The 27,650-nt window shown below is 43.3% G+C and overlaps 1 protein-coding gene, 1 long non-coding RNA gene and 1 pseudogene across 4 annotated transcripts in view; 1 reads left to right on the top strand and 2 right to left on the bottom strand.

Moving 5' to 3' along the window:
- Positions 1-14: 14 nt before the first annotated feature.
- On the bottom strand, positions 15-12,391 carry LOC139041611 (placenta-specific protein 9-like). 2 transcript variants are annotated; one of them, XM_070494828.1, is made up of 4 exons: positions 12,103-12,391; positions 2,676-2,773; positions 1,278-1,401; positions 15-739 (listed from the first exon to the last, which is right to left on the bottom strand). In XM_070494828.1, exons 1-4 carry the CDS (start codon positions 12,164-12,166, stop codon positions 699-701), a joined length of 327 nt encoding a protein of 108 aa, XP_070350929.1. In that variant the 5' UTR covers positions 12,167-12,391; the 3' UTR covers positions 15-698. The 2 variants fall into 2 exon arrangements, with proteins under 2 accessions (XP_070350929.1, XP_070350928.1); XM_070494827.1 differs by having other exon boundaries at positions 1,265-1,401; positions 12,103-12,365.
- The window catches only part of LOC139041612 (uncharacterized), a 43,008-nt gene continuing 18,230 nt past the window's right edge, over positions 2,873-27,650 (top strand). For both annotated transcript variants that reach the window (XR_011497075.1, XR_011497076.1), the window contains exons 1-2: positions 2,873-8,379; positions 18,463-18,648. This is a non-coding gene — a long non-coding RNA (uncharacterized lncRNA). The remainder of the gene's footprint in view (positions 8,380-18,462; positions 18,649-27,650) is intronic.
- Positions 21,394-24,272, bottom strand: LOC139041575 (small ribosomal subunit protein eS1-like; annotated as a pseudogene).

Raw genomic sequence — 27,650 nt, 5'->3', positions numbered from 1 at the left:
CACAAAAGACCACATATTGTATAATTCAATTTATATGAAATGTCCAGAATAGGCAAGTCCATAGAGACAGAAATACTACTGGTTTCCAAAGGATGGTGGGAGAGGGAATGGGAAATACCTGCTTAATAGGTACAGGGTTTCTTTTGGGGATGATGATAATGTTCTGGAATTAGAGAGTAGTGATTGCACAACATTTTGAAGTGACTGAATTTGTAGTTTAAAATGGTTAAAATTTTGGATTTTATATTATGTGAATTTTACATAGAAATTTTTTTAAAAAAACTTTAATGTGCCCATGAATCCTCTGGGGATCTCATTAAAAAGTAGATTTTGATTCAGGAGGCCAAGGTGTGTCCCGAATTCTGCATTTCTGATAAGCTCCCAGGTGATGCCACTGCTGTTCATCTGTGGCCATGTTTTGAGCAGGATTCTTGGCCTTATCTCTGTGCCCCATCAGCTCCTATAAATAAGGAGAGCAGAAGCACAGACTCACCAGGGGCTCCCAGGTCTGAGCCTGCAGGTGAATGTGGGCCTAAGGGCATGAAAGTAGATGGAGAAGGGGCTGTAGCTATAGAGGTCACTGACAGAGACACAGAGGGGACCAAAGAAGTAGCTTTTATTGTGCACAAAGCTGAGGAAGGAAGGCCAGAATGCACGGCTCTGTTCTCAGAAGAAAGCTGTCTGACAGGTACATCACGTCAGCTGCCGGGCTCCTCCGCCTCCCGTGCCCAGGAGGGATCTGAAAGAAAGGGAGTAGCCTTGGAGTGGGCAAGCAGAGGGTGCTGAAGGCTTCCTTACTGCCCCTCCCAGTCCCCAGGGAACTCCTGTTCCAGGAAACACAGGGCTCCAGGAGGGAGCAGGGTGGCAATCCCTCCACTGCCTGATCAGAGGATGCCAGTCTTCCCTGAGAGGGTGTTATGCTGCCACAGAATTGGTTCCTTGGAAGGGAGATGAAAGGAGCCAAGGAGGTTTGAGGCATGAAAAGGGCCAGCAGAGGACACAGCTGCTCTGTGTCAGGGTGATGCTGAGAGTGGCCCTCAGGTGAATGGGGCCAGCTCTTCCAGGAGCCCCGAGCTGTGGCTGTGGCAACCCCCAGGGTGGGGGTAGGGGCAGAGAACACTTAGGGTGAGGTGAGGTGGATGCTTTCCCACTTCTGTCCCAGGTGGAGCTGGAGCCGCTCCTAGCTTGTCAGGGCTACACCTGTGTGGTGGATCAGCCATCCCTATCCTGCTTGCCCAGCCCCAGACGCTATAGTCTCTGCTACCTGAGCTGCTCACCCTCTCCAAAGAGGTCAGGGGTCAGGTTGAAGGGTCCTGGGGGCAGGTTCCAGGCCAGCTCCTCCAGCTGACCCAGCAGGCCTTTCACTTCTGCCTCCAGGTGCTCCACCGTCTTCTCCACCATCTAGAGCAAGGAGAGATGGGAGCCGGGTGGGGGTGGGGGAGGGGCAGGGTGAGTGGAGGACAAGAGTGGTGCCAAGTCCTGCTTAATCAGCCACATCCTAAGGAGCACCTGGAGGACCACTGGGGTGCAGTGGGGACAGAACTGAGTGACAGGCAACCTGGGACCTCCTCATTCAGGTTTTGCCCCTACCTACCTTCCAGTTCCCCCGATGACAAAAATCCTAGGAGCTCTCTCTCTAAGGTCACTCTGGCACTCTGCAGTTTTAGAGGTTTGGCCTGGAGCGAGTCTGAGATCCCCTTTTCCCTTTCAGGACTTTGTCACTGCGAGCTAACATTCCTTTTGTTGCCCTGCCCCCAGGTAGCAACCCTGCCAAATGACAGGTTTGGGATTTGGAAATTTTCTTTATTCGGGGTTCTTAACTTTTTTTGTGAATGAACCCCATTAGCAGTCTGATGAAACCTACAGACCCCTTCTCAGAAAATGCTTTAACTGAAAAAATAAAATATAGGATTTATAAGAACAGCCATTGCATCAAAGTATTATTCAAATATTAAAAGTTAAAATATTTAAAAGTTATTTTATTGAGGTCATAGTGGCTTGTAATTGTGTAACTTTCAGGTGTACATTATGATATTTCAGTTTCTGTATAGACTATCGTGTTCACCACCAGTAGTCTAGTTTTTATCCCAAAATTAAATTTTTGAGGTAAAAAATTTAACTCACTACATAACATGATCTAGCATCAGATCTAACAGCCACCATAATTTTGACATACTTATGAGAATGAATGATATGTTGAGATATTCATAAAAACTATAATTGGAAGAAATTACCTGATTTCTATCAATGACAAAGTCACGGTGCTGTAATTACTACTACGGTTTGTTGTCTGCATTTAGAATGAATGGGAATGCTAAATTTCAGTTAAAGTTTTATGAAATAAACTGGAATTTTCACCCGCACAAGTTTGGGGACCACAGGTTACAAACCGTGGCGATATAACAACACTAAGGGAATGAATTTCCACTTCTCCAGTAATTGTGTGGAGATCTCTGGCTTGGTATGAGCAAGAGCCCCAGAAGAGGCAGCTCTGTTGGTGGCTGGTCAGCTTAACAACCGAGGTAGGGCAGGGAGATGGTTAACATGGTGGCCAGAAAGCAGGATTGGCCTAGATTTCCCCGATTTTCCAAAGGAAGGTTGGCCTCAGCCCTATAAAGCCTGAAGCCTGGCAGGTGGTCCTAAAGCTGCATGTCCTCCCCGGTCACCCTTATTACCTCCTCTATGACGTGTAAACGGCTGTGGACAGCCAGGTGTCTGTCACACCTGGGGCTCCAAGCTAGGTCTCCGTGGGAGGGGATGAGGGGTTCCGCAGCTGTGGGAAAACAAGTCTTGTCACTGTGGGGCCCTCAGTTTCCCTGTAACACTGGAGACTCCTGTAAAGCACTGGGCTCAAGTGAGGTGGGTCCTGAAAACATCACAAAGAGAAGCAAAGGAAGGCTCAGTGTGGGTCAGGGTGTGAGTGTGGGGCTCCCCTAATCACTCCCTTATCTCTATGGCCATGGTCACCTGGAGACCCAGGTGGGCTTCCTCAAGGAGCTGCTGCCTGAACTGGGTAAGGTAAGGAAGGGAGGAAAGGTCTCAGCCAGGGAGAATGGCATGTGCAAAGATAGGGAGGCATGAAATAGCATGGCTCAGTGTATAAACCCTCAGGGAGTTTGGAGTGGCTGCAAAGTACAGGGTGGGTGGGAGATGAGACTGGAGAGGTGGGTCTTAGAAATGAAGCCAAAGGCCCTAATAAACCAATCATGATGCTGGTTTTGGGGGTTATTTTAACAGAAGAATGACATAGTCATATATGAGTTTTTAAAATACAGGGAGTGAATTGGAGGGATTTGTCTTTGAAGAAGGAAAGTTACTGCAGTAATAAAGTAAGAAGTGACGAAAGGAAGCAGTAGCAGGAGGAATAGAGAGTAAGGAAATATTCTAGTAGAAGCATTGACATTGGTGACCAGTTAGTACTATCGACATTTGATGAGTGCTTACTATGTACCACATAGTGGGCTAAACAAATGTGTTAACTCAGTCAACCTCTACAACAGCCTATTATTATCCCCAATTTACATGTAAGGAAATCGATTCACAGAGGGATGAAATGATATGTCCAAAGTCACACAGCTGGTAAGCAGAGAATCTGAAGTTCAACCTGTTCAACTCTTGACTCATCATTTTTCTCCCTACGTTGGTTCTTCCCTGGTTCTTCCTGGCACCACCAACCCTCATACCAGAAGTCTTAGAGCCCTGGTCCCGAACTCAGGTTTCAGAGTTGGTGGCTCTGAGATGCTGGCAGGGCATCAGAGTTGGCTGGAACCTTGAAGAACCTCCAAGAATCTTGGAAGGAGGATGCTGTCTCAGAAACAAAGAGAAGCAAAGAGCTTTACAGAGGATGAAGCAGCCAACGCGGCCTAAAGCAGCAGGGAGGTCTAGAAAGATAAGGACCAAAAAACATAGCAACAGCAAAGTCACTGCTAAATTCTACCCCAGCACTTTTAGTGGAGTTGTGGAAGAAAGCAAAGTTTAGACTGCAGTGGGATGAGAAGGAAAATGTTTTCATGAAGCTTGGCTGTGAAACAAGGGAGCTCACATCACAAGGTCCACACAAGTGTTTATTGTTGTCATTTCTGGTTTTTTAAGCAGTGAAGAAACACAACCATGCTTATAGCCTGAGGAACAGGAAGAAGACTGGAGAACTGAAGGAATGCATTTCCTGAAGGGATGAGAGGCCAAGGAATCCAGAAATGATGGTGGGGGTATAGGAAAAACATGGAAGGAAGAGAGAGAGAATGCAGCAAAAATGGGTAAAAAAGTTCTGCTCCAAGATCTCTAAGGTCCAAAAAGTTGAGTGACTTCCCACCTGATGGCCTCTATTCACTCTGTAAAGTAAGAGGGGCTTCATCTGCTGAAAATTCATGGAGAGTTAGGAAGGAGGAGAGCTAGTTGTTAAATTTTCAGAAATTCTGTGCGTGGGTTGTTAAATACAGCCACTAAAATGGGAGTCTTGGTGAGAGCATTTACACCATAAAAACTGGCAAGTGTCTTTTTCTTTTTTTTTAGAGCCAGTTTATCAGCACACCACTGGGTTGGGGGCTTGAATAAAAAGATGGCTCCAAAAGGGGATGAAGGGAACAGGAGGCAGTATAGGACTGTGCGGGATGACCTGACATCAGTGAGGAACTTTGGAAGTGCTATTCCTCCCCTAGCAGCTTCGCAGGCTGGGTGTAGAGCAGCAAAGACAGATGGCTGGATGGAGCTAAAACCTGAGAGTCTGCAGGATGAGTGTGGTGGAGGGTAAGAGCACAAAAGCATTGATTTGACCAGCAATGGTTTAAGGGGATGAGCTCTGGAGCTTAGCTTGGATAAGGAAGGAAAGGAGGCCAATTGGAGGGCCACTAAGTTGGGAGAAGTGATGAGATGATGGAGGTAACAGAAGGAACAGTGGTAATGGATACTGCAGTTTTAGCTTTTCGAGATGGAGCAACCTCATAGTGACAGTATCAAGATTGTAGCCATGGATGCGGACATCTGAAGCAGAATGGAGGTAAGACTTATTGGGTTCAATCTTTCTAGATGCAAAATTCTTGTAACTGTAAGGCCTTGGTATTGGTTGGTTTGCTCAAAGTGACATATAAAGTTGCCCAGAAGGGTGGCAGGTCTTAAGGTAAGGACAGAGATGGTGATCCATTTTGCTGGTGATGATGTGTCACTCTGAGAGGTTGAGTAACTTGCCCAAGGTCACACAATCAGTAAATGACTGGACCCCAAGCACCCTGGCCTTCTCCTGACTTCACTTGAGCAATCTGGCCTTCTGGAACTCTGCCAGAGTCCCCCTGGCCTGCAATTCTCTAGATCCTAGCTCTTCCACTCAGGGGTGAGAACCAAGAGCAGGGACAAAACTTCCTTCCACTCTAAGCATCTTTTGTGGAGAACAATTTGTTTTTTTACATTCTCCTTTTCATTATTTCCCTCCACTGAACTTAGAAAAGCCTCTTCAAAAGACAATGGGCTTCTTGTTGACTTTGGGGAAGGAAGGGGACATTATAATGGCACTTTGGTTTTTTTTTTAAAAGGGAGTCTTTTAGAGATCTATACTAAAATATTTACAGATGAAACGCTATGATGTCCTGGATTTACTTCAAAATAATCCAGGCCTGGGAGTGGGAGGAGGCATGGGTAGGTACATAGAGCAAATAAGATTGGCCAAGATTGGTAATTGTTAAAATTGGGTAATGGGGGACATGGAATCATTATTCTCTCTATCTTTGTATATATGGTTTGAAATATCTATAACAAAAGCCAGTTGTCTGATAGGATTGTTAGCAAAAAGCGGAAGTCATCATGGGCTGCATGCATTGATATAAAATGTTCAGGACAAGGGAGGGTGGTGATCTGAGAGACCCCACTTGGAGGGCTGTGCTCCATTCTGGGCCATACATTGTGAGAAGGCCTTTGACAGACAGGAGCAGGTGTAGAGGTGCCATGGTGAAGGGACTCCAAATTTTGACTCATTTCTCTCAGCTGAAAGAACAGGGGTGCTCAGCCTGGAGAGGAAAGATGGAGAAGGCAGGAAGAGTTGTTCTCACTCACAGGGAGGGCTGTCTGAGAAGATGGGGGTCTGTCTCAACATGGATCTGTGTTCACACATACCCTTTGCAGGCTCCGCCCAGGGGCCTTTGGCCAAACTTTTCCCCTGAGCCTCACTACCCTCTCTAAACTACGCTTTTCCCCTCAAAGCTCCCCCAGCTTAGGCCAAGAGCAAGCAATGTGACCTTGCCGGCCAAGTGGGGATCTGCCAGCTTTGTAAGTCACGAATGACATGAATCTGCTCCTCTCCATTGGCCCAAAACATCATGTTCTCTACATTCTTCGATGAGGTCTAACTTGGCTCCAAAACCCCTCCAGGGAAAAGTCTGGGCTGAGGTTGCGCTCCACATCACACAGCACTAATCCTTTACATCTGGACAGAACTGTGCCCTGCGCTCCACTGCACAACTGTCCATGAGCTCATCCAGTCCTCCTGACAAGCTCATCTGAGAGAGAAAGCTGGGGGCAGGACCAGGGACCCCACAACCATCCTGCACTGCTGCTCCCTCCCCTACACATATCCTCATGGCATTGACCTCAACTCATGACGGCAGAAAATACACTGGAGACACTGTTCTCAGCCTGGCTTGGCCACTAATTGGTGGAGGCCTGTGGAAACTTCCTTCTCCCTGAGGCTCTGCTGCCTCCTCTGTAATACAGGGTGGGGTAGGCTCGAGACACTGCCACCCACATGTAGTTCACGATTCTGCTATCTTTCAAAGCCTACTGAGAGGCCTCAAAAATTAGCTGCAAGGACAGAACTGGGATGAGTCAAAGACAAGTTTCTTCTTAGGGCAGAAGCTCCAGCAAGGCAAGACCTGGGTGTCACACACACACACACACACACACACACACACACTAATGCCTGCTTTATGGGACTTTTGGAAAGCTCAAACAATAGTAGGAGTGGGGAAAGCTGAAGGATTACCATGACCAACCTTGAGCAGCCAAAGCTGTGGTTTCTGTGTTCCTTCCTTCCTTTGCTCCCACCCTCCGTGCCCTGGCCAGTTGGGAAATGGACTTTCTTGGATGCTGGGTTGTTTTCCCTGGCCTGCCTCCCGTTCAGGGCCTGTGTGCACCCTGGATGGCAGCCATGGGTGGAACATTGTGCACTAGGGAAAGCAGGCTACTGGTGGAAGCCAGAGGCCCAGGTAGAGGTGCTAGAGCCCAGAGGCCCAGGTGGAGGTGCTGGGATAACTTCTCTAGTTAAAGAGACATGGCCACTGCGTCCTGGTCCTCAGAGGTGGGAAGTACGGCCCCCTCCCACTCATAGGCATAGAAGACCTTTTGTATTTGGGACTCAAACACTAAGAAGGTGCCTACAACTCAAATGATTTCTGCCATGCTGGATGATGACAAATACTTTCTCGGTGGTGACCCTGAGGCATGCTGCTGTGCCTCCTGAATCATCAAAGATATAATCTATTCCACCAGGAACAATTGTCACTTTGGGGTTAATTATATTTGACCACATTCAATATAAGAGAATAATAAACTTTACCACATTCAATATTTGTATTAAAATTTATGATTTATTCAAAACTATCAGTGGTTTTTTTTTTGTTTTTTGTTTTTTTAACTAGAAGAATACTATTTTTAAACAATTATATGAAGAACTCCAATCTGTGGAAATGCTCTGGCTGAAACAGGAGAGAGACCCTCGAGCCCCCAAAGAGAGAGCTCAGATTCTGAGGCACATTTTTGTTTCGTTTTGTTCCATTCTGTTAGAGACAAGTCCTATCTCCCTCAGTCTCGCGTCATTTTCCAGATGTGGATTTGAGCCCAGCTGACCAGTCTGAGAGCTTACCAATGTCCTTCCAATACATTCAGTATCTGGTTAAGTTAGTATTTTGCTTAGGATACAAACCAGACAGTTGTACAAAGAACTCCCCTCGATTACAGACGTTTTTTATTTCTTTCTCATGTATTGGTTCAGAGGTAGACTGGCTGGTGGTCAGGGCTGGCAGGCAGCTCCTTGAGTCTGTATAGAATCCAGATTCCTTCTATCTTGGAATACTGTTTTTTTAATCCACTGGGTTAAAATGTACTACTAGAACACTCCAAAATTCCACAATACTGAGAAGGTCTAAACAGCCATCCAGGATAAACCTCTCTCCACGTGCTGTGAAAGAACACAAGACTGGGAGTGGGAGACGCAGTCCCAACTCCACTGCTTACTGACTGTGCTCTCTGCCTCTCACTCAGCTTCCTCGTCTGTGAGGGACCTGCTCTGCCCTGTCTACCTTGAGGGACTGCTGTGCTGATCAAAGGGGATCCTACCCTTGAAGATGCCTTGGAATTGCCAAGTGATGTGCAAACACCATGGAAAGCATTTACCAGGTGAGCTGAAGACTGAGCAAGGCAGTGAAAGCCCCCAGGGCGCCGACTCTCCACATGGAGCCAGTGCTCCTTGCTAGATCACTGTGATCAGGTCTCCCCAAGATGGGGAAGTGTCTGCTCTAGGACTAATCCCGTGCAGGGATCCAAGGGACGCTTGGCAGGGGCTCCTGCAACAAGTGCACAAAGGGCTGAGTGCTGACCTGGCTTTCTGGGCTCTGTTACAAGCCAATCCCACTTGCTGGATCCTTGGTTTCTTCACCTTGAGAATAGGCACAACCATACTCTATATTCAAAGTTACTTTTGATTTGTGATCACTAATTACATGCTAGGCTTTTTGTTGCGTGCTGACATGATCTCATTTAATTTGATCCGTGAGCTCAGTACCTCCTTTTTTACAGATTAGAAAACCAAAGATCAAAGAGATTGAGTAACATGCCCAAGATTTCACAGGTAGGAGGTGGTGGGGACAGAATTTAAATATACCTGCTAGACACTGTCTATACTGTGTCCTGGCAATCATGTGAACTTGTATAAGTTAAGGGCTTCCCATCTTGGGGTCTCAGCTGCCTGCTCTGTAAATAAGGATCTGGACAGGTATGGGCAAAGGGGACCTGCACACATGACACCTTTGCAGCTGTCTGGAGGCCCTATAAGAACCCAAATAGTGTGCCTTGGGTCAAATTATCTTTGGGTGGTTCATTCCCCACAACATCCATTTTTGTAAACAGAAATGCTGTGATCCTCATCACAGCCCTTCAGCATCTTCCCCTTTCACCCAAAGCAAAAAAACAGAATTCCAATACAGGACAGACGTCCACGGGGACTTGCAGCAGCAGTGGACAGTGAGAGCTTCCCTGATGGGCCCCAAGGCATGGGTGAGAATGGTTACACTGGTTAAAAGGACAAGGCTCTAGGCCTTCAGATCCCTCTGACAGCAAAATAGGAAAGGGACTTAGCTGAAGCCTTAACTTAAAAAAAAGTCTGTACAAGTAACACAAAACAGTTTGCTTCATGCAATACATAAAGAGCTTTTGCAAATCAATATGAAAAATCCCAATACCAAAATTAAAATGTCTAAGACAATTTGCACAGATTAGTAGAAATGACCAATATGCATTTGAAGGAAAAGTCTAACTTAAGGAATAATCAAAGAAATGCGAATTAAAGCAATAAAGACCATTCTTGCAAAAAAAAAAATCTAACTGGAATTAGATCAAGCTTCTAGATCTATAAGCAATACAGGGGAGAGAAGAACATTTAAATGTCACCTAGGGGATGTAATCAGCTCAAATCTAATTGTGGAAAACTTTACAGGACAAATTACCCAGTTTCTTCAACAAATAAATTTTTTTTAAAAAAGGGGAAAAGAGAACTTACATATTAAAAGAAACTTAGACATATCAAACAAAAGCAATGCACGCACCTTATTTGGATCAAACAAACCAAATATAAAAACATATGACACAATCAGGGATACTTGAACTCTGATTGCACATTTGATAATGCTAAGGAATTATTGTTCATTTTTAGGGTGTGATAATGGTACTGCAGTTATGCTTATTAAAAGATTATTTATCTTTTAGAGATACATAAGGAAATATTTATAGATGAAAATATATGATGCCTGGAATTTCCTCTAAAACAATCTGAGGGAGAGGAGGGAGGGTGGGAATTGTAGATGAATAGACCCTTTTTGAAGAGGGGTGATAGGTACATGGGGCTTCATTATACTATTCTGCTCTTCTATCCAAAAGATTTCATAATCAAAATTTAAGAAAAACAACGGTATATTATCTGAAGTCTGAAAGGTTATACACAAAAATCTGTGACCTCAATGTGAAATTACATTAGTATGTTTATACTTCCTCTTTTTTTTCTTAATGTGTAGCAATGAGCAAGCATAATCAGAAAGAAAATGTTTAAAAACAGTTTTAAATTAAAGTGTATATACCATCTGTGGCCACGGGGCCACGAAGAGCCACTTGTGGGTAGCAGCCAGCTCCTCCCTCTAGGGGAGCACAGATGAAGCTTTGTCCCCTCAGCTCCTGGAGCTGGGGACTCTAGGAGGAGGGTAAGGGAGAGGGAGCAAAAGGGAAGCTCATGCTCTATGGGCCTGGATCTGTGCTGGGCATCATCCCAGCTACTCTTCACAGGCTGTGAGGAAGTGGTTGTTGGTCCTCCCTAACACGTGGAGAAACTGAGAGTCAGAGAGATCAGTGGAGCTGTCTGAGGGGACAAGAGAAGGAGGCTATGTGTTGAGACGTGTTCCATGCTGGGCCCTTTCCTTCTCATCCAATCCTTGAAGTCAGCCCTGTGGGGTGAGTATTATTCTCCCCAACTTACAGAGGACGAAACAGCCTCAGAGAAGTGAAGTGACATCCAAGGTCGCTCAGCACTGGCCTCAATCCTTTCCCTGAGAGCTTACTCCCACAGTTCACTGTGCCCCAAAAGGGACTGGGCACAGGTGAGGGGGGCTCCATCTTAACATAGACACTTCAGCTGGGTGACTCCAGGTTGATGGGGGGCAGCCTGGCTGGGGGCAAGGAGCTGACTGAGAGGGCAGAAGGCCTGGATGCTTGGGGAGACCTCAGCCTTCCTCTCGCCTGCACAGTTGGGATGAGCACCAGTGGTCTCTGGCTGGGGCCTGCACGAGATGCTGGGTAAATGGGAATGTGGCTTGTAAACTCTAAAGTGCTGTGCAGAGTCTTGGGGGTGGGGGTGGAATGAGCACTTGTGTGTACCGTAAGTACATCTGCAGCCATCCTGTCTGAGCCTCACCTGTGAAGGGGCAGCACTAAGACTGCTGTCAGCAGAAGGGAGGGAAGAGAGTGCAAGGCAAGGATCCCAGCCAGGGGAGCACCCAGAGGACCTCTCTCTCCTGTACCCTGTTCCCACGCACCCACCCAAGGCAACTCAGGGGCTCAGGGAAGCTCTCCGGAAGCCTGGAGACTTGCCTCCTCCCCCAGACAGCAGAACCCCCCTAGGCCTCCTGGCAGGTGACCCAGTGGCCTTTCTCCTGGGCCCGCCTGCCTGGTTCCTGACTGGCTGGCTGTGCTAGGCCAGGCCTGGGTAGCTTCCCTGGCAATGCCCAGTAAAACCAGGCCTGGACGCCTCTGCAGGCCTTCTGGATGAAGCTGGCCTGGGGGGCTGCCCCACCCTGTAGACTTGACCTCCCACCCTGTGATCCTTGTCCCTTCCTCTCTCTCCTTGGGCATCGGGTTTCTCCACTCTCTCTCTTTAAGTCTCTCTCAAATCTTTCTCTTTTCCTCAATATCCTCCTTCTCTCTCCTCACCTTCCCTTCTTTTTCTTGCCAGGTTAGTTCCTCTATTTCTTTCCTGGTTGTACCTTTTGCTTCTCAAACTCCTTTTTCTATCTTTCCTCCTTCATAGTTCATACCCATCTGTTTACTTCCAAAGTCTCTTTCTCTCAGCCTCTCCCTTTCTCTCTTTATTCTTCTCTTTCTCCTTTCTCTCTAACTCTCTCTGCCCATCTGCCTTTTTCTCTTTCTTTTTCTGTTTTCTCTTTCTCTCTCTCTCTCTCTCCCCCTCTCTGCATCCCTTTCTCCAGCTTTCTCTCCATCTGGCTCTGTTTCCATCTTCTCCCCTCTCCACCCTCCCTCCCTTCATCTCTCTTGCTCATCCTACCTCGCTCGGCGCAGCTCTCCCCTACCCTCGCCCTCGCCCTCGCCCTCGCCCTCACCCGGCACCCGGGTCCCACTCACCGACAAAGGCGCCCGCGGCGCGGAGCAGGGCGAGCCCGGCCAGCGCGCAGAGCAGGGACCGCATGGTGCCGGCCCAGCCGAGCGCAGCGCAGCGTCTGCCCCCAGCTGCTCTCCCCAGGATCGCGCCGGGCCCGCCCAGGAGGAAATGCTCTCAGTCCTAGCCAAAATTCCTGGGCGGCTCCCGGCTTTCTGGCTTGAGCGAACCCGCCCCCTCCAGAGGCCCCCTCCGCAACGTGCGGGCAGCGCCGAGCCTAAACACCCCGCAGGCGGAGGGGCCAACGTGTTAGCCTGGGCGCCTGCACAGGAGGGAGCCGCCCTCTGAGTTCCCCGCGCCTCCCGGGATGGGGGCGCAGAAGGGGAGAGAGAGGGGTGAGGGAGTGGGTTCTAGGCGATGGGTCCCGGGGCCCAGGTACTGGTTGTGAGCCCGTTTCATAGATGGGCAGACTGAAGCTTAGAGAGAAGCGCCTTCCTCTGTGTCACCGACAGCTGTGGCACAGGATCTGAACACTGACTGCTTGGAGCATGGAAGCTTTTCTCTCTGTCCGCCTGTGACAGCGCCTGGCCCTGAGCAGTAGACTCAAAAGTGGTGTCTGCCTTCTATAGAAACTTATTATTTTGCTAAAGGAGTAATAGTAATGTTAAAAGATACTTTACAAAAAAAAGGTAAAATCATGACTTTCATTCAGATATAAAACGAGCATGTGCTGAAGATTTTAACTCACCATTAATGAGGGAATCAGTAAGAGGTGACAACCAGTCCTACAAACAGACAGAGCTGGAATATTGACACGAATGTGCAAAAGGAGGTAAAACTGGCTTCTTCCACACAGGGAGGGAGGAGAATTAATTGAACCTATAACAGGAATTATCTGCATATCTATAGACAAGAATTATGTTGCATTGCTATTACAGTTTGCCGACTTCTAAAATGGCTCAAAGGCAATGAAAGGCCCAGGCCCTAACTAAATCAGAATCAGAATCAGAGTGTTCAGCAAATACTTAATCTCTGTACTAGATAGTTGTTAGGTAACCTCTGCAGGTGGGAGGAAAGGAAATAATTCTCATGTTCACATATGTCTGCCCTCCAGGAGCTCACAGTCTATTAGCCACCATAATATTAATAAACAGTAGCTAAGCTGTGATGGACTTACTTCTACATACACCACTTCTCTGATCTTCACTGCAACTCCATGAGGGGCACATCATTACATCCATTTTGCAGATCAAGAAATTGAGGCTCAGGGATGTTAAGAACGTTGCCAATAGTCACACAGCTGGTATAATGTGGAGTCAGGATTTGAATCCAGTTTTGCTGTCTCTGCAGACCAGCCCTTAGATAATAATATATACTAGGTCCCTGAGAGCCAGGTTGTATTTTCCATTCTAAGCAAGATCAGAAGAAGAGCTGGGTGGGTTTTTCAGTGAACTTCAAATCGTCCCCACCTCCTTCCAGTTTAGAATACAATAGTCGAATCCTCACCCATGGGACACCCCACCCAACAAGTGTAAAAAAAGTTAAGTTTTAGTGAAAAGAAAAAGCAAGAGCTGCAGCCCCGACGTCTGTGCTGCAGAGCCTGAGTGCCTCACCTGGCTGTAAGCAGAGCGTCTTCACCAGCAAACCCACGAGCATGTCTTTATCCATCAAGGGTCCCCATTAGGTTAACTGGAGTCCTGGCAGATTAAGGCTGCCCCTCTGCCTTCTCTGTTCCTCACTGTGACTATGCAATTGTCCAGTACAGTCACCACACTATCCAGTAATCCTAAATTCTCACTTCCTCCTCCAGGTAATAGCCTTGGGCACAGAAATTCCGGTTCTGAGTCAGCAGATCTTGGGCAGAAAGTTGGATCTAAATTTTTAAAAAGCTCTCATTGAGATTAGGATGCCCAGATGAGCTAGCTCAGAAAAAGTGTTTATTTCAGGAATGCCAAGCATCCCTATGTTCATCACAGCATTTTTCACAATAGCCAAGATGTGGTAGCAACCCAAGTGCCCATCAATGGACGAATGGATAAATAAGATGTGGTATATATACACAATGGAGTAGTACTCAGCCATAAATAAGACAAAATTGTGCCATTTGCAACAACATGGGTGGACCTTGAGGGTATTATGCTAAGCAAAATAAGCCAGACAGAGAAAGACAAATACCAAATGATTTCACTCATATGTGGAAGATAAACAAACGCATAGATAAGGAGAACAGATTAGTGGTTACCAGAGGGGAAGGAGGAGGGGGGAGGGCGAAAGGGATAAAGGGGTACACATGTGTGATGATGGATAAAAACTAGACTATTGGTGGTGAATATAATGCAGTCTATACAGAAACTGAAATATAGTTATGTACTCTTGAAATTTACACAATGTTATAAGCCAATGCGACCTCTATAAAATAATAATAAAAAAAGAATTTCTCACACTGGGTAGTAGGACAGTCCTTGGTAGTTTACCCAGGTGGGAAGTTGTCAAAGAATAGCCAGACCCACAGGGATTCTTGAAGCTCAGAATGAGCAGGCCACCTAATATTTTGAATTTGCAATAAACACAACACATATGCAATACTTTCATATTGTGGTAGAGTCACAAAGTAATACAGCAAACAGAGTAAAACATGAAACTCCTCCCTATCACTAACTCCTCCTGCCCAGTGATTCCAGTCTAGTCCCCTCAGCTTGGTGGACTCTTCCAGTTCCTTGTCTATGCATGCCCTATCTATCTAATACGTATTCAGACACAATTGTATATACCTGGGATTGAATAATAGATATTTTTGGGATTTGCTTTCACATTAATGCTTATCACAGTCATAACATCAAATCTCCAAGATCATTCTATGCTAATACACTTAAATCCATCTGGTTCTTTTTAAGAGTTCCAAAATATCTCATGAATGTGTGCACCATTATTTGTCCAGACAATCCCCTATTGATGGACATATAGTTTGTTTCCTGTCTTCTCCAATATAAAGCATGCTTTAATGAACATCCTTTTGCATATATCTTTATATACATATTACATACTCATGTATTTCTGAAAGACTAGATTCCTGGAAGAGGAATCATTGAGTCAGAGAGCCTTTTATGTTTTGCTGGGTAGACAAAAACCTCACTAAATCCCTAGGAGGGGCCTGGCACTCAGAGCACTGCTCCAAGACACACCCATCACATTGTAGTCCATGTTGTCCTGCAGGGGTGCTATTTACATAAAATGCTTCTGGAGTGGGAGACCTGAAGTTGTAGATCTAGCAGCCATGTACATTCCCCAACACTGGGTGTTTATCTTTTAAAATTTTGACAATTTGATGAGGAAAAATGTTACTTTCTTGTTTTTATTTACACGCTATTTATTATGAGTGAAGTTGAGCTTTACTCAAATATTTTTTCCTCTTTTCTTTACATATTCTGATTAGTAATCCAATGCTTGTTGTATATGTTGGCAATGTTTTCTTTCATTTTTCCATTGTCTTTAATTTTCTTTGTGGTGTCTTTCATCGTACAAAAGTTTTGGATGTTTGGGTAGCAAAATCTCTCAATGTCTTCTTTTATGGCTTCTAGATTTTACACACTGCTTATGATTTCTCACATCAAGGCCATAAAAATATTTTCCAATATTTTCTTCAAATAGTTTTAAGTTTTTTTAATGGTATAATCTCTAATCCATCTAGAATTTTTTATGGGATTGAGAGGAAAAGTTCAAACAAAATTTTTCCCCCAGTGGACGTCTAAATATTCTAATGCTCCTTGTTGCATAGTCCATTCTTTATCCAGTAATTTGAACATAAAATAAATTATTGGTTAGCTATTCATTCCCAAGTGGAGTTCCAGAAAAGTCTTTAGCCATCATGTCTGTCATAAGGTCAAAGAACAAAAATAAAATAACCTTATTTGAATAAATACTGATGAAATTAAGCAGCCGTACCTGCTTAAAAACAACAAACTCTAAGAGTTAGAAATAAAGGAAATAAAGGGAGGTTTCCTTAACAATATAATTACCTTTATCTTAAACAAATAGTTCACATGTACATACAGGAGAAAAGAGAGAGGCATTCTTCATTAAGCCAGGAATGAAGTAAAGATGATACCATCACAATTGTTCATTATCCATGATCTGATCAATGCAATAAAGCACAAATGAAGAGTTATGGGGAAGGAGACAAATTATGGTTATCAGTAGAAGATTAAATTGCTTTCTTAGGAAATCTTAGAACTAGAAGAACTACTTGAATTACTCCATAAATTGGCTGGATTTAGGATAAGTGTTTGGAAATCAATTTATTTCCTCATACCAATAGAAGCCAGCCCAAACAGGTAAAGGAAAACTTCCAGATGTTAATAAGGACCCAGTTTGCTAATGTCCTCCTTTCAACATTCTCTAAAAATGACCCATGAAATTAAAAATAAGAGAAACTGGTGTCATTGTCAGGAACTAGGAAATATGCCAACCATATGCCAGGCCTCTAAGCAAGTTGGCAGCCAGCTGGGACTAATGACAATAAACACTGTTATGTATTATTACTGCTACACTTCTTTGAAACTGGTATTGTGCTAAGGCCATATACGTGTTGTTCATTTAATCCTTGCGTCAATAAACCTATCTGGTAGGTATCCTTATCTCATTTGTCAAATAAGATGTATTTGATCAAGGTCAGAGGGTGGCGAATCTCAGCTTGAAAACCAGGTAGATGTTCTTCTGAAATCCGTACTCTTGCATTATCAGACCTCTTGACTCTCAGGCCCCAGAGGTGTAACTAGATGGTGAGGGAATCTGGAGGGAGGTGAAGGTGAGAAGAGGGCAAAGGGGGTATTTGGGGGCTCAGAGTGGCAAGTCCTCAGAGCGGCTAGGGGGAGACCACCCATAACCACCTCATAAATGAAGCACCGAAATGTGCAGAGCTTCTCTTTCATCTAATGCTCTGGCAGGTAACATCAAGATCCACAGTGAACACAGTGTGAGGCTCGGTGAAGTTAGGAGGTGATCCAAGGTCACACAGATGCCATTCAGAAATGTGGAGATTTGCCTCCAGAGTGCCTGTGCCTCCACAGGCAATGCTACAGGATGCACACCGGCCTCCCACCCTAGCTGTGCTGAGGGGACAAATGGTGGGGAGTCTTGCTTTCCTAGCCCAGGCCTAAGGCAAGGGGCCAAGGGAAACAAGAAATAGGGGCTGGCCGTCTCTTTAGGGGTAGAGATCAGGGAAGAGTGACAGCCTAACTGGAAGGGCCTCAGTAGCCAGAGGGGTCAGAGCCACACAAAGCCTCCTTTTCTTCTTGTCTTGGCACAGGCAAGACCATGCTGGGTGGGCCGGGTCACCTCCTCTCCACAGAGATGGAGGGGGACCACTAGCCCCGGGCCACGTAAGTTATGGTAAGAGAAAGTGAAGCAGTGGGGTGTGGGTATGGAGGTCTCTGTTGGGAGATGGAAAGCTGAGTGGGGCAGGGGTCTTGACAAGTTGAAATTTAAGAAGTGCTTTCTTTTAAAAAAATAAAATATACTCCCTGTCTTGCATGCAGTCCCGAATTCTCCCCGGTAGGGAGGGAGATATAGGAAGATGGGAAAACCTGCTGGGTACAGGGAGAAGTGAAGTGTGTGGGGAGGGTAGAGGTTTGATATGAACAATTATAATATCAATAATTGTAGTCCTAATAGCCAATATTCGTTGCTTCTGACTTGGTGTCAAGCACGCTCTGTCGCTCAGTTAATCGCCGCTGCCGCTCTACCAGGTGGGTTTGCTGGTTCACCCAGAGCTTTGCAATAGCAGTTTCCCAACCAGTGTCTTTTGAAGTGATGAATCCACATTTAAATGTGGAGGAAGCCGGCCAAATGGTGTCTAGCAAGGTATCCCACCTGCTCAGCTTTGGGATATTTTTGCACAGATTCACATAGCTCATGTCAATTTAGTTCATTGTAAAAGCCATTGACATTTCCTGAGAACAAGTTCATCCGTGATTCCAGGATCCTCTGTGGGCTTGGTGGGTAGGGAGTCAGTTGGCATGTCCCTCAGCTCTTTGAGAACTTTGTCTGCAGTGTTCTCTAGGAAGATCTCATTTTGCTCCTTGAGGTTGGAGTTGGGGTAAAATGTAAGCTGTCTGAGGACCCTGCTTGGCTGACTATTCAAAGCATTTGAGAGTTGAATTCCTCAGCGGGGGGAGCAGGAAATTGAGTTCAAACCTGGCTCTACCTTACTGGTTGTGTAGCCTTAGGCGGGTCACCTCTCTGAGCTTCAGTTCCCTCACTAGCAAAGAGGGAGTAAGAAGAACACCTACTTCACAGCAGAAGATGTGAATTCCCTTGCCTTTCTCTGACCTGCCTCCTTGAGCTTTCCTGAGCCTGTCACTATTGTTTCCTTTCTTATTCATTTGCAGGTTGCGAGTTTCCTGAGGGTAGAAAGGGTGTCAGCAATGCCTGACTGGCCTGCAGAGGCCCTTAGAGGGAGTTCAAGATTTCCAGGGAGTCAGGAAAGTCAGCTGCTGACCCAGGAAGAGCCAGAAGCTCCCTCTGCTTCCTGAAGCGGGTGCAGAGTCAAGGTCCTGTGCAGGAGGTCTTTGAACGTGAGTAGGGTTTTTCTAAGCAGTGTGTACTGCGTGCTGTGGAGATTGGTGGGGTGTGGGCGGGTGATAGGAGAGTGAAGGGCAATAGCTCTGGGGGAATGTTTGGCCAGGTTATTGAGGGCCTTGAAGGCCACTCTCAGGAGAGTCAGTCTTTAAGCCGTAGGCAGAGGTGCTTGCAGGGTTTTTGGCTGAAGCACGACACAATCATGCCCCACCCCCTTCTTCTTTTTTAAAAATCTTTTTTCTTTGAAGTAATTTTAGACTTACAAAAATAATACAGCAAGTTCTTGAATACTCTTTACCAGCTTCCCCAAGTATAACATCTTACATAACTACAGGAGAATTATCGAAGTCAGGAAATTAGCATTAATATACTACTGTTAAAGAATCTACAGACTTTATTCAGATATGGCCAGTTCTCCCACTAATGTTCTTTTTCTGGTCCAGGATGTAATCCAGGATCCCACACTGCGTTCAATTGTCATGTCTCTTTAAGGACTCTTTAATGTAGAACAACTCCTCAGTCTTTTTTTTTTCTCTCATAACTTTGACAGTTTTTAAGAGTCCAGGCCAATTATTTTTGTCTTTCGTGACCTTGACAGTTTTGAAGAGTACTGGCCAATTATTTTTGTAGAGTGTCCCTCAACTTGTATTTGTCTGATGTTTTCTCATGATGAGGTTGAAGTTATCCATTTTTGGTGAGCATCCCACAAAAGTGATGTTGTGTCGTTCCCAGTGCATCATATCAGAAGGCACATGTGATATTGCTGTGTCTCATTACTGGTGATGTTCACTTTGAAAGATGATGTGGTAAAGATGATGTCTGCTAGGGTTCTCCGCTATAAAATTACTGCTTTCCTTTTTGTAATTAATAAGTATTGTTTGGGGAGATACTTTGAGACTATACAAATCTTTTTATCATTACTTTCAACTACCTAATTCTAGCATTCACTGATGATTCTTGTCTGCAATATGTATTACCTTTGATTTTCCAAAGGTGATTTCTATTTGCATAATTCCTTCTCCATTTATTAATTGAAATTCAGTTGTAAGGATGAGCTGTACCTTCCCTATTTATTTATTCAGTTATTTATTCCAGTATTAACTCATTGATATTTATTTTATTCTACAGATTATAATCCATTACTAACATTTTTTGTTTTGTTGCTCAAATTGTCCCACATATAGTCATTAGGAGCATCTTCAAGTTGGCTCCTGCGTCCTTTTGAAATACTCCCATTCTATTTTGAGCACTTCCTTACTTTCTGACACCACAAGATGTTTCAGGCTCATCTTGTATTTTCATTGCCCCCTCCCTAGACTCAGTCATTTCTCCAAGGAACCCTGGTTCCTTTTCTTGGAGAATGACATCTAGAAATGAAGATCTGGGTGCTGAGTGTGTTCATTGCACTGAGGCGTCATTGCTTCTAAGCCCTGTCAGCAGACAGAGCTGGGGAATATGGGTTAGCAGTTCTTTTTATGGGCATTCTAGGATTGTGCAAATAAGAAAATATATTATATTTAATGGGAGCTACATTTCTCACTGTTGAAGAAAGGAATTGCAAATGAGGAAAGGGGAGAGGGTAAAATGAGCCCTGTTGTCTTAGATTGGAATCAGCGGTATCAGCATGAATTCATCGTTTTTTATATATATATACAAACTGATAGATATAGAAATAAATATGACCTAGCAATTCCACTCCCAGGTATATACTTAAGAGAAATGCATGGCATAAGAAGATATGGACAGGAATGTTCACAGCTGTACTATCATAATAGTCCTAAAATGGAAACTACCCAAATTCGTATTGACAGCAGACTAGATAATGAATGGATCTACCACTAGATGCAACAATATGGATGAATCTTGGAAAAATACAATTAATGAAAGAAATTTTCGCAAAAAAAATCTGTGTGATTCAATTTATATGAAGTACAAACACAGGCAAAATTAATCCATGTTGTGAGAACTCAGTATTGAGTGACTTTTGTGTGTGCTGCGGGTGGGTGGTGACTGAGAAAAATGAGGGGGCTTCTCAGATGCTGGTAATGTTCTGCAATTTGATCTGGGCGCTGGTTACACAGGTGTGCTCAATTCTTAAGATGTATACATGTTATACTTCAATAAAAAGTTTAAAAAAAATCTCTATCTCCTAGCTCTAAACTTCATGTTATCTTCATTTCCCCTCAGCGGCTGCAGCAACCCATTAACTGAATACAACAGGACCCACCACTAAACCTTAGGCATTAGAATTTAATTCTTTCCCTTAATCCTAATTGAAAGATCATGTAAACTGGTATTAACCTTCAATAATCTAATCTGGCCCCCTCACCCTCCTGGTTCCTTCCAGACTATGCGTGTTTGGTATTAGCCTTCCAGGGCTAGGACCCTTGATCCAGCCCCACCTGGTGGTGTAGGGTGGGAAAAGATTATTTAGGCCCACTCGACTAGAAGGGTGAGTAGGAGGGATAAGATTAGGGTTGTTGAAGGTTAACACCATCTCTGATCTTCCAGTTACTGCCTTCCAGGTTTTCTCATCTAAGATTAAGGGCAAGAATTAACTCTAAGGCTTCCATTTTTGTGAAGAATTATAATGAATAGGGCTTCTGTCCTGTGTGCTATTAAAAGGTACATTAAAAAAAAGATAAAATCATGACTGTCAAACAGATATAAAATAAACATGTGTTAAGTGATTTATAAATAGTGATTATAAAATAAACATGATTTAATTCTCTATTTCACAGAGAAACCAGAGGATGGATGCTTGTGACTGTGAACTGTCCACCCATTAGCATTTTAGCAGACTAGCAGAGTTCACAAATTTCTGCAGCTATATGTGTCCTGTATAGTAAAACTTCTTTGACAAAAATGAACATGTTCATTAACAGACCCAGAGATATAGGCTCTCTGTAGACGTAAAAAAAGGAGCAAAAGTATATAAAGTTAAATTATGCTCGGTATGCATGTTTCAGTATTCCACTTTGCTTAGAAATTATCCAGGGGCTGGTGCTGTGGCTGAGTGTTTAAGTTTGCACGGTCCACTTTGGCAGCCCAGGGTTTTGCCAGTCAGATCCTAGGTGCAGACATGGCATAGCTCAACAGGCCATGCTGAGGTGGCGTCCCACATAATACAACCACAAGGACCTACCACTAGAATAACAACTATGTACTGGGGGGCTTTGGGGAGAAGAAGAAGAAGAAGAAGAAAAACCCCAGAAGACTGGCAACAGTTGTTAGCTCAGGTGCTAATCTCAAAAAAAAAAAATTAAGTACCCAGTGAATATCCATCAATTAAATTAATCAGTCCAAGCTCTTAAGTTACTTAAAGATCCTGGAAAATATCTTCAAGCTGATAAACGACAAAATGTATTAACTTTTGAAATAAAATTCATCAGCATAACAGTTCAACTTTGTTAAAACAAATTTGCATTTATAAATTTAAACAATATGTAAAAGTACTGCTAGCCTATTTGATCAGTAAACATGCATAAGTTTAGGAAAAAGCATACCAAAGTAGAATTAAAATGTATACTCCTATCATACAAATAATTAATGTGCAAGTTTCAAGAGTTATTTTATTCACATATAAGCAAATAAATGTGGATATATATACACACACATACACCTCCTGTTCTATCACAAATATTAGCATTTGTACTCCTCATTTGTTTCTACTTGTATTTTAGAGATCTTTCCATATCAGTACATAAAAGAACTTCCTCATGCAGTTTCTTTTAAAGCTGCATAAAATTTTATTATATGCTATGGCAAATAATGCTGCAATGAAAAATCTTGTCCATACATTACTTCCATGCATCAGAATATATCTTTATTCCTAGGTCAAAGGTTATGTGCATTTACATTTTGATTGATAATGACAAGTTGCCTTATAGAGGTGGTTTAATATACACTCATCAGCAGTGTATAAAAATGCCTTTTTCCTCACACAAGCTCCAAGTGTGTTAGAAAAGTTGAATATTTTTCTCAACATGATAGGTGGAAAATTGTTCTCTGAGTACTGTTTTAATTTGCATTTCTTTTAATATGAGTGAGGTTTAATATCTTTTAAAATATCAAAAACTATTTATATTTCCTTTTCTGCGACCTAGATGTTCATATCATTTACTCTTTTTTCTATTGTGTTATTAGGCTTTTTCTTATTGAATTGTGGAAGTTCTTTATATATTAGAGAACTTCACTTTTGTCTGCGATATGAGTTGCATATATTTATTCCAGTTTCATGATTGTCTTTTCAGTCTTCTTACAATTGTTTTAACATAAATTTTTTTATTAACATAAATTTTAAATTTTTTGTAGTAAAATTTACCAGCATTTCTGTTAATACTTTTTTAATGACATTTGTGTTTTATGTTGTAGACAAACCTTTCCTACTACAAGGTTTAAAAGTATATATACCCATTTTTTTCTAATACTTCATGTTTTCAGGGTTTTTAACATTTGAATCTTTTTTTCTCCACAAATAGGATTTTTTATTTATCACCATTAAAAGTCTGAATTTTAAACAGATTCTTGGGCTGGTGGCTTGCATTCATCTTTAGCACCTGTCTCATCCCCACTAGCTTTTCCACAACCTTCTCCATGAAACTCCATGACTTTTCCCAGTTCAAACTTGGGCTTCTTCAGCATTTTTACTTTTCCAACTAAGACATCATGGAGTGGATAAATAGATTGGCAAGCCTTTTCTGTGTCTTTCCAATGCTGTCTGGAATCAGTTTACTGACTACTTCTTTCAAGTCATCTGTCTGTACCTCTTGGGTCATGACTTCCATCATCTTCTTCCAGATTTGGCACGCCTGTTGGTGCTGAGCATAAGAGGTCTACTGAATCTGATTGTTGTGTTTTTTAGTAAAACCAACACAGAGAAGACGAGGCAAATAACCATTGGTAGTCTTGATATCAACAAGAGAGCTTCAATCATGGTCTGCCATTTTTTGACCATAGAGCACATTCTGTCATAAGTAAGATCCACACCATGGAAATTAGATAGACAGTTTTTGCCCTGAACATCCTCAGTTATTAGCTTGAATTTTCTAAGTGCAACTTGATCATTCTGCAGATCAACAGGGCTCACTTCAAACACACAACCCTTGAGGCCGTCAGGTGTGATTTTGGTCCCTTGAGTTCTCATGACTAGTTTTCCTAATATTTCTTATATATATATTTTAAAATATATTTTTATATTTGTTTATTATTTATTTATATATATTTTATTTTATATATATATATTTTATGTATATTTTTAAAGGACTATTAGCCCTGAGCTAACATCTGCCACCAATCCTCCTCTTTTTGCTGAGGAAGACTGGCCCTGAGCTAACATCTGTGGCCATCTTCCTCTACTTTATATGTGGGCCGCCTGCCACAGCATGGCTTGCCAAGCAGTGCTAGGTGTGCACCTGGGATCCAAACTGGCAAACCCTGGGCCACTGAAGTGGCACATGTGAATGGTTGCACCCTCAGGCTGGGCCCCCACTATTTCTCATATGAACATAGCTGGTGCTTTCACATCATACAAATCTTTCTTAAAAATTGGATCAACCACTTTCTTCTTGGCTCCCTTTTTGGTACCTTTCTTAAAGTGCTTGTTCTTGCTGATTGCCATGGTGCTACTCAGAGAGCCTAAAGGGCTACATTTGAATCTTGAGGTAAATGTGACTCATACCAATTCTATATTTTTCCAGATGACTATCTAGTTTCCCCAGAAACATTAATTACACAACTTTTTTTTCCTATACTGATTTTAAAATTTGCTTAGGAACCATACAAAATTCCTCCATATATTTAGGTCTTTTTCTGGACTATCTATTCTGTTTATTTGTTATGTTGGTTATTCATGACCAGTTCTATCCTCTTTTCATTACTGAAGCTTTATAATATGCTGTAATATCTGATTGGTATAGTTCCTCTTCTTCTGTTTTTGATTTTTTTCCTGGTTCTTCTTGACTTTATTTATCTATATGAACTTTAGAATCAGCTCATTTGATTATAAAAGTATTTCATTTGTAGCTTATTTAATTTATAAAATAACTTAGAGAAAATTGCTATCTCCATGATCTTGATTCTTCTTGTCCAAGAGCATGGTATGTCTTTCCACTTGTTCAAGTCTTCTTTGGTGTCCCCCAATAGCATTTCCAAGTTTTCTTCATGGAGATTGTATCAGTTAGCTTTTCCTGTATAATAAACCGTCCCCAAACTTAATGCTTTTTTTTTTTTGAGGTTTCTACAGTGATTTATTGTTCATTATTTCTACAACTTTTTCATGAAGATAATTCACATATTGAAAACATCCTCAAACATTTAAAAGACATTATCACTTTAAATAACTGACATTTTACTAGCAAAGTTATGAGAATCTACAACACTAAAATTCTTCTTACTTTTTTAAAAGAAAGAACACTGATGAACTAGTGGACACAATTTCCCTTCTTTGCGGAGCTTATCAGTGTCAGTTGCAACTCCAATAAAAGTTACATTGACAAATATTCTTGGCACAGTTCTTTCACCAGTCATTTTGTAAAGAACATCTTGAAACTGGCTTCCATATTCAAGTATGTCCAATTCTACCACTTTATAATTAACATTTGTGTAATGGAAAAGTTTTTTTGCCATTGTACAGTAAGAATGAGATATTTTTGAGAAAATTACCACACAATTATCAGAAGTCGTTACTTGGATCCGATTCACAGGAGCAATTGCTGACTTCCCCAAAGATGGTGATGTGCCGTTCTCCATCCCTGATGCCGCAGTGCCCACTGCCTGCCAAACCAGCCCCCTGAGCAGATGGAGATGACTCCCCATCAGCGCCTTGCAGCACCAGGAGGGCATGGTGGGAGCGCAGGGCTGCAGCGAGCAGAGGGGCGGGTGACCGTGGCCTGGGACAGCTTGCCTCCTCTGGCCGGCCCTGCCCCTAAAGGTTTTAAACCACAAGCTATTATTTAGTGCATGATTCTGCAAGTTATCAGTTTGTGCTGGGCTCAGCTGGGTGGTTTTTCTGTTGGTCTCCTCTGATCTCAGGTGGACTCACTTATGAACCTGATCGGCTGATGGGATAGCTAGGACTAGTAGCCTTTTGATGGCCTTGTTTGGGAGGAATAGAATGACTACATGGTATCTCATCCTTCAGAAGGCTAGTCCAGGCTTTGTACATGATGTCTAATACTCTGAGATTTTCAGTTAGCTCTTCAAAATTATACGCAAAATTGCAGGTGCATTTGTGTGAGTATGTGTGCACACTCAGGGATTTAGGATTATCAAATCCTAAAAGAGGTCCATAATCCCAAAGAGATTAAGAACCAAAGGGCTGTGATCCTCCTGTGATAGAATTGAGGTAAAGGTCCTGGTTCTCTCTTCCCAATAGCATGAAGCGTCCTCCCACCTTGGGTTCTTAAGTAACCAATACTATGTCACTGTGAGCGACCCTGGGGTGCTCTCTATTCTGCCCATCCTCAGCCTGCAGAAGTAGACTTTCTCCCAGTCCTCTGGGCTGAGGTTCCTCCTTTCAGGCTCTACTACTGACCTATCACCTCAAATTTGGTTCTCCTGACTGCTCCACCTTTCCATGATCTAAGTCTCATATACTGTTGGTAGGAATGTAAGTTTGTACAGCCTTTGTGGAGGGCCATTTGCCAATGTCTACAATAATTTTCAATGTGATGCCCTTTGACTTTGCAATTTCCCTTCCAAGAATCTACTCCATACATAATGAAACAAGTGTATAAAAATGGTATGTGGTATACTAAGCAGATGTTAAAATGAATGAACTATATCTATGTATACCAGCAGGAAATTACTTGCTAGACTTATCATTGAATAAAGGAAGCAAGTTGCAGAAGAGTGTGTGTAATACAATCCCATTCATAAACAAAAGTATGTCTATGAGTATGTATGCATGTATATTATACACTCTTTCATTCATACCTATTTTTATATATATAGCCGATATCTAGAAAAGTGCACATTCAACTGCTAAAGTGTAATTGCTTTTCTACACAAGGGTTAGGTTGAGAGTGAGGGTACTGGGATAATGGGGAACTTCATGTTAGACATTTCTCATTGTTGAACTATTTGGTGTTTCACAGCAAGCACAGGATACATTTGTGATAGCAGTAACAGTAATTCTTGTTGCAGCCAAGCTCATCTTTGTCCAGAAAAGGAAATTGAGGCCCACAGAAAGGGCCTTGCCCAGGTTTAGGCAGTAGGTTAGCAGCAATGAAGTGGAGAGGGGAGCCGATGAGGAAGCAGGACTTAGAGGGAGAATAGGTGAGCAGAGGAGGCCCAGCTGGGGAGACGCATAGAAAATGTACTGATCATAAGGAGCAGGAGGGGCTTGGCACTGCCTCCTAAACTCTGAGTGTCCCTGGTCCAGTGAGAAAGTGAACAGGGCTTTGGGACTCAGCTTTGCAGCACAAGGCACAGTCCCTGAATGTGAAGGTGACCACGATGCCAATGGGAGATGATGCTGATGACTAGTTCTAACTACAGCTGAGGGTGAAGTGAGAAGTGTAGTGGGTGCCAGAGAGCATGGTGGAGAGGCCCAGGGGTCACGAATTCCCCTTTCAAACGTTTTCTGTGAAGGAGCCCCTGTCATCACTTCCATTTTAGAAAAGGGTTTGAGAATGGATAAGAAACCTGCCCGAGGTCACCCTGGACTCCAAAGCTTGCTCTTAAGTGTGAACATGCTCCAGACTGTGCCTTGAGCCCTGAGTATGGCCTAAAGTTACATAGTCCTTGGACACCGTTCAAATCACAATTAAATTGAGCATGTTGCAGCACAAATTTGAAAACCACTGAACTTGACTAAGAAGGAACAAAGAAACAAAGAAAAAAAAGGCCTATGCAAGTATCTTTGCCCTGGAACAATTTTGCTTTTAACTTAATTCCCTAGGACTACAGGGTAGATGAATGGAGAATTCTAAAGTGTTCCTACCAGTCTGCAGATTTTATTTCTTAAAAACTTAAAATATATTGAGAAATTTGTATG

This window comes from Equus asinus, chromosome 22 (genome assembly GCF_041296235.1).
Source record: "Equus asinus isolate D_3611 breed Donkey chromosome 22, EquAss-T2T_v2, whole genome shotgun sequence".
Taxonomy (NCBI): domain Eukaryota; kingdom Metazoa; phylum Chordata; class Mammalia; order Perissodactyla; family Equidae; genus Equus; species Equus asinus.
The sequence above is the reverse complement of the archived record's forward strand: the minus strand, read 5'-3'. Positions and strand labels throughout refer to the sequence as shown.

Bases quoted from the DNA above. Each gene is read 5' to 3' on its own strand.
- LOC139041611 (XM_070494827.1), bottom strand. From the start codon at position 12,166: ATGCGGTCCCTGCTCTGCGCGCTGGCCGGGCTCGCCCTGCTCCGCGCC. The intron at 1,402-2,675 runs GTAATAAGGGTG...TCCTTGCTCTAG, and splicing joins GTTTACACGTCATAGAGGAG to ATGGTGGAGAAGACGGTGGA. The intron at 740-1,264 runs GTAGCAGAGACT...CCTTTCTTTCAG, and splicing joins GGAGAGGGTGAGCAGCTCAG to ATCCCTCCTGGGCACGGGAG.